Source organism: Anguilla rostrata, chromosome 14 (assembly GCF_018555375.3).
Source record: "Anguilla rostrata isolate EN2019 chromosome 14, ASM1855537v3, whole genome shotgun sequence".
NCBI classification, from domain to species: Eukaryota; Metazoa; Chordata; class Actinopteri; order Anguilliformes; family Anguillidae; genus Anguilla; species Anguilla rostrata.
The window spans coordinates 15,082,973-15,100,936 of NC_057946.1; the positions used below are offsets into that span (position 1 = coordinate 15,082,973).

At 41.7% G+C, this 17,964-nt stretch overlaps 1 protein-coding gene across 3 annotated transcripts in view; it reads left to right on the top strand.

Annotated features, from left to right (window-relative positions):
- LOC135238982 (rho-related BTB domain-containing protein 2-like) overlaps positions 1 to 16,975 on the top strand; it is a 35,071-nt gene extending 18,096 nt beyond the window's left edge. For all 3 annotated transcript variants that reach the window (XM_064307247.1, XM_064307246.1, XM_064307245.1), the window contains 8 exons: positions 615 to 800; positions 988 to 1,789; positions 1,958 to 2,177; positions 4,531 to 4,649; positions 8,855 to 9,005; positions 9,131 to 9,219; positions 10,644 to 10,749; positions 10,925 to 16,975. In XM_064307247.1, the coding sequence (XP_064163317.1) occupies positions 615 to 800; positions 988 to 1,789; positions 1,958 to 2,177; positions 4,531 to 4,649; positions 8,855 to 9,005; positions 9,131 to 9,219; positions 10,644 to 10,749; positions 10,925 to 11,106 (1,855 nt within the window). In that variant the 3' untranslated portion in view covers positions 11,107 to 16,975. The remainder of the gene's footprint in view (positions 1 to 614; positions 801 to 987; positions 1,790 to 1,957; positions 2,178 to 4,530; positions 4,650 to 8,854; positions 9,006 to 9,130; positions 9,220 to 10,643; positions 10,750 to 10,924) is intronic.
- Positions 16,976 to 17,964: the final 989 nt, after the last annotated feature.

A 17,964-nucleotide genomic window follows, 5' to 3' on the forward strand; every position in this document is an offset into this window, starting at 1 on the left:
TGAGGGGGAATGCAAAGTGAAAAATACGGCTTCAGTAAGTGCGTGTTTTTCAGTGAATCTCTCTAAAGTAGGTCCCCATAGTTTGAACTACAGTAAAACAGATTTAACAAAAATGCTATGTTGATCAGGTGTTTGAACAAATCTAAAAACATGCTCATAACTGAAGTCACCTTTGTCCTTTGGTTTTTGGTTTGGTGCATATTTATTATTTGTAACAGCGAGTAGTTAATGATTAAATCTCATTGTGCTTATGAACTGACAGACTGGGACAGTTTTATCTCTGGCGCACTTTAAATCCAACGTTCAGATGTTCACGTACACAGACGTCTTTTGATAAGGACAGACAAATCATGTTTTTTTTTCTTTGTTAACAGCCACCCTTTTCTAACTGCACCTTTTTGTAAATCATACTTCCCACTCACAGACCAGGTTTTTATCTTGATTGTTCTGTGCTTAATCTCAAAGCTGTTTCTCCAGGCTTACTCTGGCGAGTAACTCTGGCTGGAGTTGCAGAGCTTGCGTTTGGACACAGGGCACACATGGCACTCTCCCACCGTGCACTCCTCTCCCTGTGGGCCAGCGTTATCACATGTCTGCCTGCACTGTTTTGGCAGGTCGGATGTGGTCGTGCTGTGCTTTTCCCTGGCTAATCCCAACTCCCTGCGCCATGTCCGTACCATGTGGTTTCCGGAGATCAAGCACTTCTGTCCCCGCACCCCCATCATCCTGGTGGGCTGCCAGTTGGACCTGCGCTACGCTGACCTGGACGCCGTGAACCGCGCCCGGCGACCACTGGCTAAGTACGTCCCCACGCTAGTGGTGCGGGAGCTAGCAAGCACCAGATGGACAGAATCAGCAGAGGATTGCACAACTGAGAAACACACACAGATACATACCCGCTTATATGTGCCCCTCTAAATGGTACATTAGGATGCTGCCCACATTCTGTTCTGCATACCTTTCATCCCCTCCCTCCCCTGTCTATAGGCCCATTAAGCCCACTGACATTCTGCACCCAGAACGAGGCCATGAGGTTGCCAAGGAGCTGGGCATCCCGTACTACGAGACCAGCATTGTGGCGCAGTTTGGGGTGAAGGACGTCTTCGACAATGCCATCCGTGCCGCGCTCATCTCCCGCCGGCACCTGCAGTTCTGGAAGTCCCATCTGAAGAAGGTGCAGCGGCCCCTGCTGCAGGCTCCTTTCCTCCCCCCGCGCCCGCCCCGACCCGTGGTGGGCATACCAGACCCCCCCGCCATCGACGGTGAAGGGCCCGACTCCCTCTTCTGTCGGCCCCTCTGTGCCGATGTCCTGTTCCTCCTCCAGGGCGGCGCCACCCGCGTCTTCGCACACAAGGTCTACCTGGCCACTTCCTGCTCCAAATTCTACGACCTGTTCACGTTAGACCTGGAGAGCTTGGGGGGCAGCCGGGGGGATGCGGAAGATGGAGAGGTAGATGAGGAGGAGGAGCAGAGCAGGAGGGGGGCAAAAGAGCAAGCAGGCCGCACAAAGAGCTTGGACATTGACAAAGATGGCGAGATGGGGTCTCAGGGGCCCAAACGGCCCCTCTTGCTCCAGCAGGGCTCTTTGAGAACTTCACAGAGTGATAATGCCATCCCGGCTCGGAGTGAGTGTGAAGTTGGGTCTTTAGACGCTGGCCGGGCGCTCACAGGGTGGGGGCGTGGCTTCCTCAGCGTGTGTCTGGAGCATGTAGAGGACCCCGTGACTGGGAGACCCAGGCTCATGACTGTGGTGTCCATGGATGGCCTGATTCAGAAAAGACCCTTCCAGGTAAGCCTGAGAAAAAGAAGAAAAGAAGTATCATTCAGTTTTAATTTGTTTAGAATTATGATAAAAATGTAATTGTCTTTGTTAAACCTTTTGTTATAGTTTACATCCACTATGTGTTTCAAAACAACTTTACCTGTGCTGATTGCATTTTCTCTCTCACACCATTAGGCGGTGCTGCAGTACCTCTACACCGGTAGTCTAGACGAGAGTAGGGGGGATCTCATGCAGGTCGCCACCATAGCTGAGCTGCTGGAGGTTTTTGACCTGCGTATGATGGTGGCCAATGTGCTGAATCATGAGAGCTTTATGAACCAGGAGATCACCAAGGCCTTTCACGTGCGACGGGCCAACCGCATCAAGGAGTGCCTCAACAAGGGCACCTTTGCTGGTATGGCCTGGACCTGCTGTCCTCTCTCTTCTAATTTATGCTCCTTACATCTCTCACTTGCTTCTGTGTGCCTCTCCATTGCATAATATTGTATGTCCAAGCCATGTAGTCTCTCCCTTACTCATCACCCATAATGCTTGAGTGTTTTCAATCACTGTTTTCAAGCACTGTTCTGAATGTTTTTTAACTTGTATAATTTGCTTATGAATGATCAGTTCAATCAAGTCTGTTTGCATTGCTCAACTACAACAACTTCTGCAGTTAATGTAGCATTATATAGCAACGTGGGTGTGTTGAGATGCAAAATATTATTGTGCTGCTGTGTTGGTTGTCTTGGAGATGGTTGCCCCTGACAGGAAACTTGTTACATACCAGATTTGGATCATAAAAAAAATCCTGGATGGCACTGGCAGTGTTGTATGAATTTTGTAATGCATTTCACTGCAATACAAGCCTTTCCATTTCATAATTTCCATTAATATGTTTGCTTTTGTATAGCCTGTGTTTGTAATTTTATGATCTTGCATTTCAAATGAATTTTTTGCTGCTATATCATAGTAATAGAGCTGCTCGTGCATTATTTATAGTTCACGGTATCAATTGGCTGATTTCATGAAGAGGGCTAGCAGCATCCTATTCTACGTGCTCCATTCTCACATCAATGGACTTTTCACTGCTATTTTCTTGGAAAATCTGGATACACTTCCTTTGTCCACATGTCCAAATGGATAAAGCAAGTGATACCTATTTCATCGATGACAATGTTCATGGTGGTCTCTGTTCCGCACGATTTGCCTACCTGACTTGCTTAATTTTTATAAGATACGGTATATTTATTTACACCTGTGTGATTCCTAGAACCCATTACACTTTCGTGCAGTGTGTACAACCTTTAGCAAGATGCATTATTTGTTGAAATGATCTGTGAAGGTCAGACACTGATCTGTGAAGATATCAAACTTCATTTGTGCGCTGATGACTAATTCTGCTAAAAAAATATTGCAACCACCACAGTATGTCAAGCAAGGCCATTGACAGGCAAGGATATTCAAACAGTGTCCAGGAATGTACATAAACTTTTTCAACAGTACAAGATTGAAGTAATTAATGAATAACAAAGAGAATAACAAAGTGCACAGCCTTCTAGAAAGAGCATTTTAACACCCCTTATATGGGTGGTGAGTGACTGTGTTTACTCCTCTACTGTGTATATACTTCTCTTTCTCAGTTTTTATTTGCCATGAAAATTCTTGAAAACCTGCATTTATTGATTGATATTTGAAGTTATAAGTCATTTGATAGCTGTGATTGTGTGTGTGCTTTGGCTAATCTCATGTGTCTGGTTTGGGTAAACAGAAGTGTTTTATGACAGACATTGTGCTGTTTTTTGTTTGTACTTCTGAACATGTGATCCAGTGTTTCGCAGCTGTCTGTCACCATCTTTGTCCATGAATGTGCTTTGTGTTTGTGCTGTGTCCTTCTGCCTTATTGCCTTGTAAAAGGACAGGTGCTTTTGTTCAGGCACATTCTTCATTAAATTTCGGTGCTAAAAGATGTACTGAGTTAAAGGGTATCATATCTTAGGTAGATTGAAATATGTCTCCTTTTATCAGTTTTCCCTTTACCAATCTCATCAACAGTACCTGTCTGAATAAGATAAGATAAGGCTAATGGGTTCCATAAATATTACCTGGGTTGTGTTTTTGTATCATAGCTGTTCGAAACAACACCTATGATAAACTCAGCATAATAAGGATTAGGAAATTGTGAAAAGAGTAATTTCAGGCCATGTATTGGCATACATGTATTCGCCTGATTAATATGAGCAATAGTGTCAGACCTGGCTAATAACATTCCTAGACCAGTGAGTAAACACACAACATTACTATAAAGCACTACTGCTTAATTATGCTAACAGAACCAAAGTACAATTTGTGAATGAATAAAGATTATATGATAACCAGTCCCAAGAAGAGAAAACAAATGACTATGTATAAAACCATAAATAGACCATAACCTGAACCAGCACAATGATCCAGGCCTGCAGTACTTTGTATGTTTTCTCAGTATGAACCTGTGTGTAGTGTAGTTACTATATGTTTCTGTTACTTGCTATATGGAGTACCTCCGCAGAGCTGTTTGTCTCCTTGTACTGTAGTCCACGGTGTCTTTCTCTCCCTTGCCCTTTCCCTTTTGCTGTCTAATTTATAGACACTACACCTGTCTATCTGTCTATTTATTTATTTGTCTGCCTGTCTGTCTATGTCTGTTTGTTTGTCTGTCTGTCTTCTCCTCTGTAGCCGCGACTCTGACACACGCCGAGATGTGTGACTTTTCCCCCCGGTTGTTTTAGATGTGGTGTTCCGATTGGACGATGGCTACCTCCCCGCCCACAAGCCCCTCCTGATCTCCAGCTGTGACTGGATGGCAGCTATGTTCCGGGGGTCTTTCATGGAGAGCTACGTCAATGAGGTGAGAGGAAGGGGAGCTATCGGGGGCCATAAGCTACTTCGGGGTCTGCATTGAAGGGTCTTCGGTATTGGTGGCATGGTGATAAAGGATGACAGGTCATGTCCTCTCGCCTATGTTTCACAGGAAAAACGGAAAACTAGGCACTCTTATTTTATATAAACATATTTATTTATTAATGAAACGGACACAACAGATCTACAGTGAGATGTTCATTACACAAGAACAACGGCATGCTAATATAGTGACTGGACACACTGAGTCCTTTCATATAAAATGACAGCTGTTTGCTACACTATCTGCAATAAGACTGGCCTGTCAGCTGCAGGGTGGTGGAGATGATTGTTAGAGGTCATTAGGGACTCCAGAATTTGTCAAGGAGCTATGCTTTTTAATTAGATTTTAATTCCTGCCAGTGCAGCTTGAACAATCCAATCTTTTTGAAGTGCTGCTTATTCCAGTGATAGTGTTTTCTTTCTAGATTATGACCAAAGCCCCATTTGTTAATTTAAAAGGACTGTCTCAGAAACCTTGCTTAGTTTAGCAAAACCTAAAATTGGCAGCAACTGTGAGTGGGTTGAATGATTCTGACTGCCCATAGGCCCTTACGAAGGGCTTTTTCAGATTATATGATGCATGATAGGCACCATCTGTTTTCCACTTGACCTTTCATCCCTCTGTCCCAGTTTAACCCTGCATACTGTCTGTAGTTACAGAGGCATGCCACCAATCACCTCCTGTACTATAAACACAACACAGCTCTTCTGAGGGAAAACAGAATCTCAGTGAATACAGTGATTATACCGTTATGCCCTATTAGGAATCATGCAAGAAAGGAAAAGTGCCCACCACTTACAAGGGCGCAGAAGCTGATTGGACCTCTAGCCTCTCAGGCTGGCTAAGTAGTCTGCACCTAATGTTGCTATCCAGCTGTTTTTAATTTTTTTATTTTTTTGTCCAGCGATAGTCTTACAGCTGCACAGTGTTTGCACCGTGTGTGCAAAATTAATTAACATTACCTCTGTGTGAATTGTGCTCTTCTATTATGAGTAGTTGTCAGACCTTGGTTAAGGAGCGGTTTTATTTGATTTTGATTTCTCACTTTGGGTCTTGACCAGGAAATGTTTATTTCCTATTATCCATATTGCCTGCCTTTTGAGACACCCCATGGTTTTTTTCCCTGGCAGCACTCAAGATATTTTTTCCAACTTTTCCCCAAGACTCTTGTGAAAAAATCAAGTGAGCACCACCTGCTTTTATGTTTCCTGCTGAATGTTGACACTATAGGGCTGCTTGGCTGTAGGACTGTAGATAACAAAATGTGGGCCAGTACTGTGTTTGTGACAGACTTGAACACCGACATAAATGTAGGGCAGTACTGTTTGTGACAGACATGAACACAGATGTGAACGTGGGGCAATACTATGTTTGTGGCAGACATAAACACAGACATAAAGGGGAAACGGAAATGCATCGGCTGAACCTGGAAGAACAGAAAAAAGCAGAGTGAAAATAAAGAAGAGGCAGCCAAATCTTAAAACTACTGTCGTACAGTTCATGGCGTTCTCCAAGTTTCAGCTGTTGTAGTGTCTGTTTAGTTGCGGAGAGCGGATAGCACATGTTCATCTTTGATGATTCTATCCCTTTCCTTTTTGTCAGACACTTCCAGTCTGAGCTCAGCTCCTGAGCTGTTGAAAAGCCGAGTGAGTGTGAACATTCCTCATCGCAGTCTTAATGTGATAATTATCTCGCGCTTATCCTCGGGCTGGGATTGGATAACACCCTTCAAATACAATAATGCCTCTGAAAGGACATGTGTGTGTGACTAATAATGTTTAATTAAGGAATGGAGTGCAGAAATGGCCATTGCTATCACACCACCACATTGAGCGGGTGACAGCACACAAGCTGGCGAGTGACAGACTCAGCTGAAGAGGGCACGTGTCACAAAGTGGGAACACGACTCTCTGTCACTCCCTGCTGGTCCTATCTCCCACATTCATGTGAAATTTGTCTGCTGCGCAGTATATATATTGGACCATGATTTTAGGGTATCATACAGTATGTAACATTGTTATGAAGGTGAAAATGACTTATTTCTTAATACCATACATGCAGCATTATTTATCATAACATTTCTCAGAATTTGGGGTGTGTATAACTAAAGATGACTTATTTTTGATAAGGTATTTACACATGTTAATTATAAGATCTTTTAGTTCAGTCTTTCCCTATGTATTTTTGTTCCAGCCAAAATGAGGTTGAAATAAAGCCCTGTCGCCTTTTATAATGGGATTACACATCCACATAGACCAGTGTACTGTAATACTTAGCTGCTCTTGTGTGGATTGGATTAGTTTGGATTATCATAAAATTCAGACAGGCTGTTTCTCACTAACATAAGTCTGTGATGGGTCATTTTTTAAATGAAGCTGGGATATCTGTGGGGACCCTCCTGATCTGTTAGAAAAGGCAGTTATGGCTGATGCCCTCTGGCTGATATTATAACATACACCACATTTATGTGCTCCTACTTGGCTTCTGATATCTGACCTTTCAGAGGCAATTAGGGGCCACAACAAACCTGACATTCTGCTAATTGGTGCATAGACAGGTAGGCGAAGGGCACCCTGTGGGGCTTGTAAAGGACCCCTGCAGGCCTAATGGTGACCTTTACTGGTGACCTCCTGCAAACATAAAATGAGGGGGTGGGGGGCTAGAAAATTACGGAGGGGCTCTGTGGGGCAACCTCACCGCCTTACTTTCTCACCTTAAAACCTCTCCTTAATTCCTTGGCTGTGACTTTCCTGGCAGAAGGAATAATGGTCCTATTGTCTGCATTTTCCCCACAACACAGAGTGCCTAGCTGACCAGTCTTTCAGACTGGGGATGAAGCATGAGGGGTCAGCAGTGTTACTGTCTCCGAGTGTCTGTGGGTTATGGGGGTCTCTCCAGCCAAACGAAACCCCTCTGTCTCATGGCAGTATTTCCGTAGTGACTGGCTCGGTCTGTGAGCCAGAGATAATGAGCTGGTCCTTGCCAGAGCCCTGATCCTCGACCCTGGTGGCTTTGAGGTTTCGCATCTCTGTCCTCTTCCCATTGGACTGGCTCTGCCAGCCACGCTTTTATCTGCGGGGATGAAAGACCCCCCATGTGAGAGAATGGCCTTTACCTCAAACCGCTGACACTCTGTGCTCCTTCCGATGACATCAGTCCCCTGTTCCTCCTGAGGCCTGAGCGTGTGCCTGACCACTGTCTAAATGAAACGCGTTCTAATCAATCTAATATAATCACAGCGCACTGACAGGAAGCCACTGCGACTCGGCCTGCTTGCAGGTGCAGGTGAGGGACAGCCTGCCAGCATCACACCTCTTTAACACTGGAGCAATGCGAAAGAGAGAAGACAATGTGAAAGATATGCAGCCTTCTTCTATTGTACCAGTTTTCCCTTATTTACTCTTTTCAATTGTGCATTATTTTTAGAATTTTGCCTTGCACAAATTTCATTTTCGAGATGAATTTATGACAAACTGGTCAGGCATATTTTTCACTTGCGTTTCTAATGTGAAAGGATCTATTTATTTATTTATTTATTTATTTATTTATTTTTATTTATGTTTTTGCATTGATTCAAAATTAGGGCTATTAGTCCTTTTTTCTTGAACATGTGACCTGGGAAACATTTAGCCTATCTGTCCTCAAGATGTCATTGTAGGCACTTCTAATTTCTGTAATCAGTGGTAAACAGTCAAAAGAGTAGGACCAAATATATGATTAAGGAACAATCGAAGAGCATGTTGATGCAAGGGTATGCATCTCTTAACCAGGGCTATTCAAACCTATCCGGAGAGTCAGTTTTGTGGCAGCTCAGCACTAATTCACCCTATGCAATTAATCAAGGTCTTGTTTGAAGGTCGTAATGAGTTCATCAGGTGAATCAGGTGTTGTTCTGCTGCATTCCAGCAAATTTTGTACCCTCACCAGCCTTTCCTGAATGAGACTGTATTCTTCTGTAGTAAGCGAGTGGCTAAGTGAGATGACTAAATTATTACAGAATGTTTATTGTTAATCAAGTGGCCTCGGAAACATGTTGGTGTTGAAAAAGTCTGAAAAAACTCATGGAGGATTATCCCAAAGAGGAAATGCGCTTGGAAATAGCAGGAAACTTTTCTTGTTTTAATGAAGCCATCTCTCTGTTTCTTGTCCAGGTGTCCATCCCCAACACCAGTAGTGCCTGTATGCGAGCAGTGCTGGAGTACCTGTACTGCGGCTCACTGACGCCCTGCCCAGACCTGCAGCCCATTGACCTCATCGTGCTGGCCAACCGCCTCTGCCTACCCCGCCTTGTTGCCTTCACAGGTGAGTGCTGCAGACTGGCCACCAGGGGGCAGTAGAAGTAGATTGGGAATAAACTTGGAGGCATGATGTTGAATTATGCTTTGGCTGGTAATGTTTGATTGGGTCTGTGCTTCTCTCCCTCACAGAGCAGTATGCAGTAGAGGAGCTGCTGCAGTCGACCATGAAGGGCGTGGACATTGATGGACAGGTGCTAATATACCTGGAGATGGCTCAGGTGAGGCTTAACAAACACATGAGTGATGATTTTCTGTGTGGTTGGACAAGGCCTGGTGGCCTTGCAGTTTTTCCATAATTGTGCTAATTGCTTTTTCCTGATAATGCATTATAATCAAATGATGATGACATTTATTATTACCTCCGACAAGGACATCTGTCCGTCTGTTTGTTCATCTGTCCATGACAGACATATCTGCAAAAGTAATGGCCGGATTACCATGGGATTTGCTGTGTACATTCATGTTCCCTAGAGGAAGACACCTATTGATTTGGGTGTACCCATGACCTTTCCTCTAGTTCCACTTCCACCATGAACCCAAACTTTCCATCTGTGATTGACATATCTCCTAATGGTTGGATAGCCATAAAATATTCTGTGCGCATTTATGCTTCCCAGAGAAAGAAACCTATTGATTTTGCTGATCCCATGATCTTTACTCAAGTGCCACCATCAGGCCAAGCATATGTTGAAAAGTAATCACTGGATTGGCAAGACATTTGCTGTGCACATTCATGTGAGGGGAGTTTGTTATTCCTTGCTGGAGGTTTGCACTGAGAAATACTACTACTATATTAAAAGATGATATATGTGGCATTCACCTTGTATTTTGTCTGTGTGCATGTAATTGCATATCTATTGGTCTTCATTGTCTTTAGGGGTGTTTTTTGGTAAATTACTTCTCTGTATCTGGTTTGTCTGTTAGTGTAATCATTTGTTTTTTCTGTTTGTTTGTTTCACTGTTTGTATAGGGGTAGAGATCCTGTAGGTGGACGCAATTTTATAGATATAAATTATTTTAAATGAACTATATTATATGAAACTATATTATACAATTTATACAGATACAATTGTTCTCATAAAGGCCTTCTTAAACATTACATAATGGCTTCATAAATCATACATAACCAAATGTCTTGATTCATAAAGGGTGTCATGACACATTTTTATGCAACATATTATGCCAAATGTGACATAACCACCAAGTGACCTGGCTAATGGCTAAAATTTATAAGGGCTGACATAAAACATGCTTATTTTGGATGTTAGGCTAACTGTGACATAACTCAAGAGTAACACTTTGTTTAAAGTGTGAGCATTAGACCATTTCTCTTGTAATATTTGGCTATACTTTTGGATTTTCTTTTTGCAGATTTTGATTTGATTTCTAAGGAGAGAATTAAGCAAAGTCCCCCAACAATGTAAAAATATCAATCATATCAATTATGCCAGCCTGTCACTCTCATATTTTAAAGTTTTAGTTCAAGCCATGGAAGCCTCTCAAAAGCACAAATTCCTTTCTAAAGTTTAGGTTACTCAAGTCAGGTGACAATTTCAATTATGTCCTCACAGGAGCACTTCTCTTTTTAATAGTCATCATTGTCCTGCGTGTTCTGTATTTATGTGTTTCTCTGTGTCCCCAGTTCCACAATGCCAAGCAGCTTTCTGCATGGTGTCTGCACCACATCTGCACCAGCTACAACAGTATCTGTCGCAAGTTCCCAAAAGAAATGAAGGCCATGGCCCCAGGTACACCCCACATCCTGAATCTTTGGCATTGGAATTGACAAGCATGTCATTTCCTGTGTTTGTGACGTCTGCATTGTGTCATTGTCTTTGGTAACCAAGACAAATTTTGTCATTTTTATAAGTTAAGATAAGCTGTTTTTTTGTTGTTTTTTTTGTACTTCTTTGCTCCCCACAGAGAACCAAAAGCACTTTGAGAAGCACCGCTGGCCCCCTGTCTGGTTCCTAAAGGAGGAGGACCGGTACCTGCGCTCCCAGAAGGAGCGGGAGCGAGAGGAGGAGCTCCTTCGTAAGCAGCACACCAAGAGAGGCTGGTGTTTCTGGAGACACTCGTCTTCCTCTGCTCCCCATGTCTCCTGAGGCTCCGCCCGAGATCCCCTCCTGGCCCCGACCCCTCCCTCTCCCCGCCAGCCACACCAGAGCCCACAGGAGCTCCTCCTGTCTCCTGCTTCAGGCTCTCTGGGGAAGATGTGCCCTGCCTGATGGAGGGAATCTGGTTGACCGCAGGAAACTGCACTCTGGGCTCTTTCTTCCATACTGTATTATAGAAGCCTTGAGACAGTGCCAGAGCCAAGGGCCACTTCAGCATTGGGGCTGGGGCTGAGGGTGCAAGGTGGATAATTCAGTGCTGGAGTTGGCTTGATTTTATCTGAAGTATTAAGGACACAGAACTAATTGGAAACAAGAACATCTTAAATTCGAAACTTTTCTACTTTCAAACAAAAATGTCGGCAGGGATTTAAAAAACTGAGCAAAGAAAAATGAAAACAGATTTTTATTGTTTTTGGTTGTGTCAAAACTATGGACCTTTTGGAATTTGCGATTTTTTAGGGAATTTTCTCACAGTTAATTTTTGTTCACCTTATCCCTTTATTTTTCATTTTTCAAGCCCCTTCCCCAACAGTTTCCCCACAGCAGCGTCTCACTGTTTACTCGGATGCAAAAGCGTGTGGTGAAGAATTCAGGACCATTTCTGACTCACAAGGTTCACCCTAACCCTAACCAGTGACTGAGGGGGACAAATGAAGTCACAGCAGCTCACTCATGAGGAAATCCAGTAGTAGATTCAAAAATATGAGCCAGTGTTAACATACTAAAAGTTTGTTGGTAGAGGGCTAATGCTTATTCAACCTCTATGACAGTCTCATGGAACAGCGTTCAACAAAGTGAACAGTAGGCTTGTATCTAAGGGCTCTGTGCGTACTTGCCAGATAGGTGCATGGAGGTGAAAAAGTATAAAAAGGAGGTTGGTGCACTGTCTTCATTTAAACCATACCCCACCCTATTTCCTGTCTGCCTCCGCTCCTTTGACAGTTTCACCCATGAGAAAATATCACCTCTGGAGTGAAGAAACATCTCTCCCAAGAGCTGTCTGCCTTCTCAGATAATATTCTCTTCCTTGACTTGATTGTTGTAAAGTTTTTTTGCCAGCTGTGGATGAGGAGATCTGCTGCCACAGCACAGAGTAACGGTTCCAACAGCTCGTCCATCCTGGCTAGCTCGTATGCTGGTTGATTCTAATGACTTTTTATCTGCTTTTTTCAGGATTTTTTTTTTTATCATACCCAAAAATAAAGCTGTGAAGACTCTTTTTTAATGAAGCACAATGCGAGTTCTCCATTTCCTCTTCCTCTCCACTACTCTGCCTGCCCCGCCAGGCACAGAGAGGGAAGCGGGGAGGCAACAAGAGGAGATAAATTCCTTAACCACCGTTGTTGTAGTATTAAAATATAAAGCTATATACGGAGGGCTAACACAGTTGCCTTTCCATGGGGAGTTACACTGTTACTCATAATATAATGGTGCTCAGTGTTGTAAAAAGACACAGTTGTGTTTTTCGGAGACAGTGTTTTGATGTGCTGTGGACATCTCCATTAACCATCTATATTTGCATTATACTAATGCCTTCTGCTTCATCCATGTGTTTTATAGCTTGGGAGTGTTGTGTTAGCCTCTGTTGAACTAAACTCTAATTTGTAATTTTTTTCACCAGTCTGTTATAATCAGATTTAGCACAGTGGAAAATTTATATTCACCACAAATGGTTTTTTTCCAGTTTTTTTTGTTTGTTTTATTATTTTCATTGTACACTCATTAACCACATGTAATGCACCATAATGTGGGCAGTTTTACAGGTAACTAAGGAAATGTTAGTTTTAGCCCATGTTCTTGAATTAAAGTTCACCTTGCCGACTCGTAATTTGACAAGAGTATAAGGGCACATCACATATGCTTTAATATCCTCACCCTTATGCCAACATGTGCAGGATTCCAGCTTAGGATCATCTGCTTGAATGTTGAAAAGTATTTGTTTGTCAGGAATCATTACACTTTTGGGGAGGGTTTAAAGGACCACAGGGTTTGTGCATTTGGAGTAATGGTATCTAATGAGCAGGTATGTGTGGAGGTTGAGGGAAGGTGCTCAGCTCTGTATAGTAAGTCCTTAAAATGTGTCCACCGGGTATTCCCCTCAGGACCTGGCAGGCTTTAAAAATCTCCATTAAAATATGCGTCTCGGTGAAACTGGGTGGACGACACCTCTTTGGTAATGTGTTACACATTGTGGTTAGTCCTGGTATCAACAGTGTTAACATTGTGAAGTTCAGCAAAGGGAAATGCAGAGATATACATTGGGTAAGACATTTCTTGATGATTCTTGTGATTATACAAGTCTTAGTACAAATCTTAAAGGTAGTATGTGGCACAAAGAGACTGAAAACTACAAAATTTCATGGAAAAAAAAAAACAAAATGTGTTATATGCCCTGAAATGAACCCAATGGAATGTTGGGCTTCTTTTTTTTTTTTTTTTTTGCTTCCTCTACAAATTGCTTTGCCTTTTTATTATTTAATCTTTAAAATGCATCATATGAAGCCCTGGATTGCTCATTTAAAACCTGTTGTCCAATACTGAGCAGATTTTTGTGCTTGCACCGTCTTATGTAAAATTATTGATCTTTTTCATAATATTAGTGAATGTCTGAAAGTTGGGAAAGGTAGGATCAATGTGACAAGATATGCTGTATAAATTCTACCAAGGGTGCCACTTAATTGGCTTAGGACCTGAATGTGAAAAAGAAAAAGAAAAAAAAACTTTATAATATCCAAATTTCCCTTTCCCTGCTCCTACATTTGTCCATAGTTTAGTTGTTTCCAACCAGCTTTAATGAGTGGTGTGGTGGTAAGATGACAGATTGTAGTGCGTCTTGGATTTCTGAGCTTTGGGTGTGTTATATATCAGAAGCGCAGGAAGTTCACTTAATGGACTTCCTGTGGGAATGCCAGCATTTACAGCTGAGGCAAAGTGTTGCACTGGGTTTTTCCTCCACCCACATTCATAGCAGACTGAAACGCAGTGCTGTCCCTCTGTGGACCAGTGCCATGGCTGCTTGTGGATACACTTTTACATGTGAATGTGTGGCCCAGCTCTGCGTCATTCTGACACCCTGACACTTGCCAAAAAAAGTGAATTTTTTAAGCCCAATTAAATTTTTAATTTTTTTTTTTTCAACAGCTATACAGGGTTATTAACAGAATGTTTTATGACTATATAATTGTTGTGTATTTTCTGTGTACAGGTGTGGCATGTAGCACTAATTCTCCTAGTCTGAGATAAGATATTGTTTTGTGGGGATGATTTTTCTATAAACTAGATAGCAAGGAGGACATGCTCGCTGTTTCCCTGATGTGCGGTACAATGTAGACTCTCACTGCTTTTGTCATTAAGACCTGGAGATGTCATTTTTTATTGGTTGGGATGGTGGAGTGTTTAGAGTGGACATGGAGCTGTGATAGCTTGCAGTTGTTGTGTGTGTAGGATGTCTTGGGGCAGGCTCCATATCCACTGGTGATAAAAAACATGGAGTGGCTTTAGATTCAATTGGATGTTTTATATTGTGGTGTGAACCTGGAGTGCACAACTGGATAGCGTGACATAACTCAAACATCAGTGTATATGGCCATGTGGTCATGTGTTAGAACTTGGGTGGAGATAGGGATTGGGGTTTTAGGCCCCTTCACCTTTGTAGGTGATGGTATCTCTTAACCACTACACCTGTCCTGTTCTTTGCTTCACATTTTCACCATTTGTCTTCCAGAGATTAGGTTCCAAATGCTTTTTTCAGACATAGTGTGAAGCACTTTAGTGCACAAATGGCGTAAACTTATATATTGATATTTAAAATAATGTCTGTCATTCCTCCATTCTTTGAATCTGGAAGTAAAAACGAGAGATAAAAGCAAAGCATATTTTAACACAGAGCATTAACACATTTACCCTGTGAGTTATGGTGGAGGCTTTATTCATAAGTAATACTCAAGGCATCTGAGAAGGCTGCCTTTGGATTTAAAGTAGCATGCAGTGATATAAGATTGTTTTTGGTTTTTGGATTGTGCTCCAGAGTAAGAATCAATGTGGTCTATGGTGTTTTCTCGTGTCCTTATGATGTAAATGGAGACCTTGGCCCCCCTGTTGCAGCGCTGTGTCCGAGCGCTAATGCACGTGTCTCTCGTGTGTCACCCCTGCCGTTTCCTGTGCCTTCTCTCACACTGTTGCCTGTCTCTGTGTCGTCCCCACGACCCACAATTTAGGGGAGTTTCCAAGTGCCACTGCCTTTGAGTCTCAGGTGCTAGGGTGAGGTGGGCCTCCAACAAACAAACACTCAAGACTGATCGCAGGCGCACAGACCAGTAGCTAGCCATCGCGTCTTGTGTCAGTCCAACACCAGTAGCAGTGACTTTGGTCTGGTTAGCATCAGTTTGCATGGCTGAGTGACGCTGTCTTGCAGCTGTCTATCCTGTGAACTTGGACTGCTTTGGGTGTCTGGGGTCATGGCTGCCTTCCTATTCATAAAGTACAGTGCCCACATTGGAAGCCAGCCATGATCTGTCACCAGCCAGTTCCTCAGATTCAGTCTGCATTTAAGTTACTTCCCGCAATTCAAATCTTTGACAATTCAGTTCCTATCAATTCTACTTCTAGTTGCTTTCAGTTTAGTGCAAAAAAACTATTATATTGAAAGCGCCATGCTTCTTCCATACTGATCAGTTTTTCAGTTGTCTTTCTACTGGTGTTTAAATTTTCTGTTTCAATAGAAGCAATAATAATAATTTCTGATCCCTAATATGCTTTTCTGTTTAAATGATACCTGATATTCACATAAATCATATTTCAAGTACGGGCTTTCCACATATTGTCAGTTTGGAAATGTAGAATGGTGTACACACCACCCCTTTTATAGGAGAATATTTATACAGTAGTTTACTGTTCACTACATCATACATGAACTGTTAGTGTTATTATAAATGGTATTAGTGTTCAGTTAATTATATGTCCTGTTGGTCCTTTATAGTTAATATTTCTTGTGACTGTATACAGTTTGGTTTTTACCACTGTCACTGACTTCAGAGCTTACTATGGATTTCTTTTGAATATATTTATTTAAGCAAGAAGTACTTCACCATTAATACCACAATATGCTTTTCATGAGATATATAGATACTGTATATCAGATTCATATAGCTCACTTTGCATTTGCTTTCAAAGACATTCAGAACCATACAATTGTTATTTTGCAGTTTAATCAGCTGCCTTCTCACTCTTAGACCTGGGTCTCCTCTGCTAATGTGATAAATTTATACACTGATAATCATAACAGAATGAGGCTTTAATTGGTTCACCTCAGAGTAAGGATGGCCTTATTGCTCTTTATGAAAATGTGATTGAAAAAGCAGTCATGCCTTCTGATTAGGAAACTCAGAAGTGAGACCATTTCATAGTAACTGTAGCACAATTCTCTTGAACTGCAGGGAATTGTTGTTTAGACTATGGTGTCTTAGTGTCTCACGGCTGCAACTGGTTGGCAGCAGGGCTGAGAGAGACAGAAGGGGTTTGTTTCTGTCCTGATCTCATGTGACTTTTACATATGTAAGCACTTTTATTCCCTTACTTTTTGTATTGATTGTTTTGTTCAGGAGAGTATGAGATTTAAAAAACTGTAAATCTGAAACCAGAGGGAAAAAAAAAAAAAAAACATTTAAGGGCTTTCTTAAAGAATGTTTTGCTGCTTTTGGGGAAAAAAAACTTTTCAAAGTAAAACATGTTCTTTGTAATATTTTTGAACCACTGTGATTTGCACACAAAAAAAAATGAAATTATGAAAAAAGAGAACATATTGCAGTCTCAGTATTTTGATGTTTTGACTTTATTAAAACTTTGCTGAAGTCTTTGACCTAAGCTTGTTTGTTCTATTGTGCTTCAAATATTATTGTTACACTGTTGAACGCTAATTTCTCAACAAGAGCATGGATAAGAACATATAATTGAAACACCCTCCCAAGGTCCAATTTGAATGAATTCCAGTCTATTCTATGTATTTAAAAAATATGCTGTGTGTGTGTATCACAGCTATCTGGAACAATCCAGTAGATGGAGCCAAAAGACTTTAATCTCCGAGAATGGGCTTCACATTGCTTCAAATCATGCTGTAACATTCTGCTCATGAAACACTGCTTTTTTAGGTGGGGCAGCTCGTACAGGTAAATAATATTTATGTTGTGACCCATTTGATTTTGTATAGACATTACAATGGTCATAACTACCACGATCAGTACATTTTTACACCTGTTCCTCATGCTTATTGCCGTTCAGCATGGTTTTTAACATTATGCCCCATCACTGAAAAAAGGCAATTCATAGAAACAACGACAGATCCATTTGATCAATAACAGGTGCCCAAATGAACTCGGTAATCTGCTTTCATTGAAAAATAAACGCTTTAATCGTAAATTGATGTTAAGCTTAATGATATTAAAAATTAACATCAATATAAATATTGATTAAATCCTGTCCCTGGTCTCTTAGATAAACCAATGATTTAATGAATGCCGTACAAGGTATTGCAGACACAACACAATTCTATAAAAAGAAATCCGTGTCCGATGGGTAATCCTCACTAACACAGCTGCTAATCAAGAGAAGCAGCTCCAGAAGCATTATCACTTTCAAAGATAAGTTATCTGATTCCCTTATATTTGGCTGACCAACCTCCCCTGGATAGAGGAAAGAGAGGTCTTCCAGAGAATATTTAATTTTACTTCTCTCTGTTGGAAAGAATATAAAAACAGGCATTGAAATAATGCAATAAATAAAAATGTTGAGATTCTCGCAGTGTGAAGCCATGTGTTGGTTCCAGCCAAGAGACGAACTTAATGCAGTTGT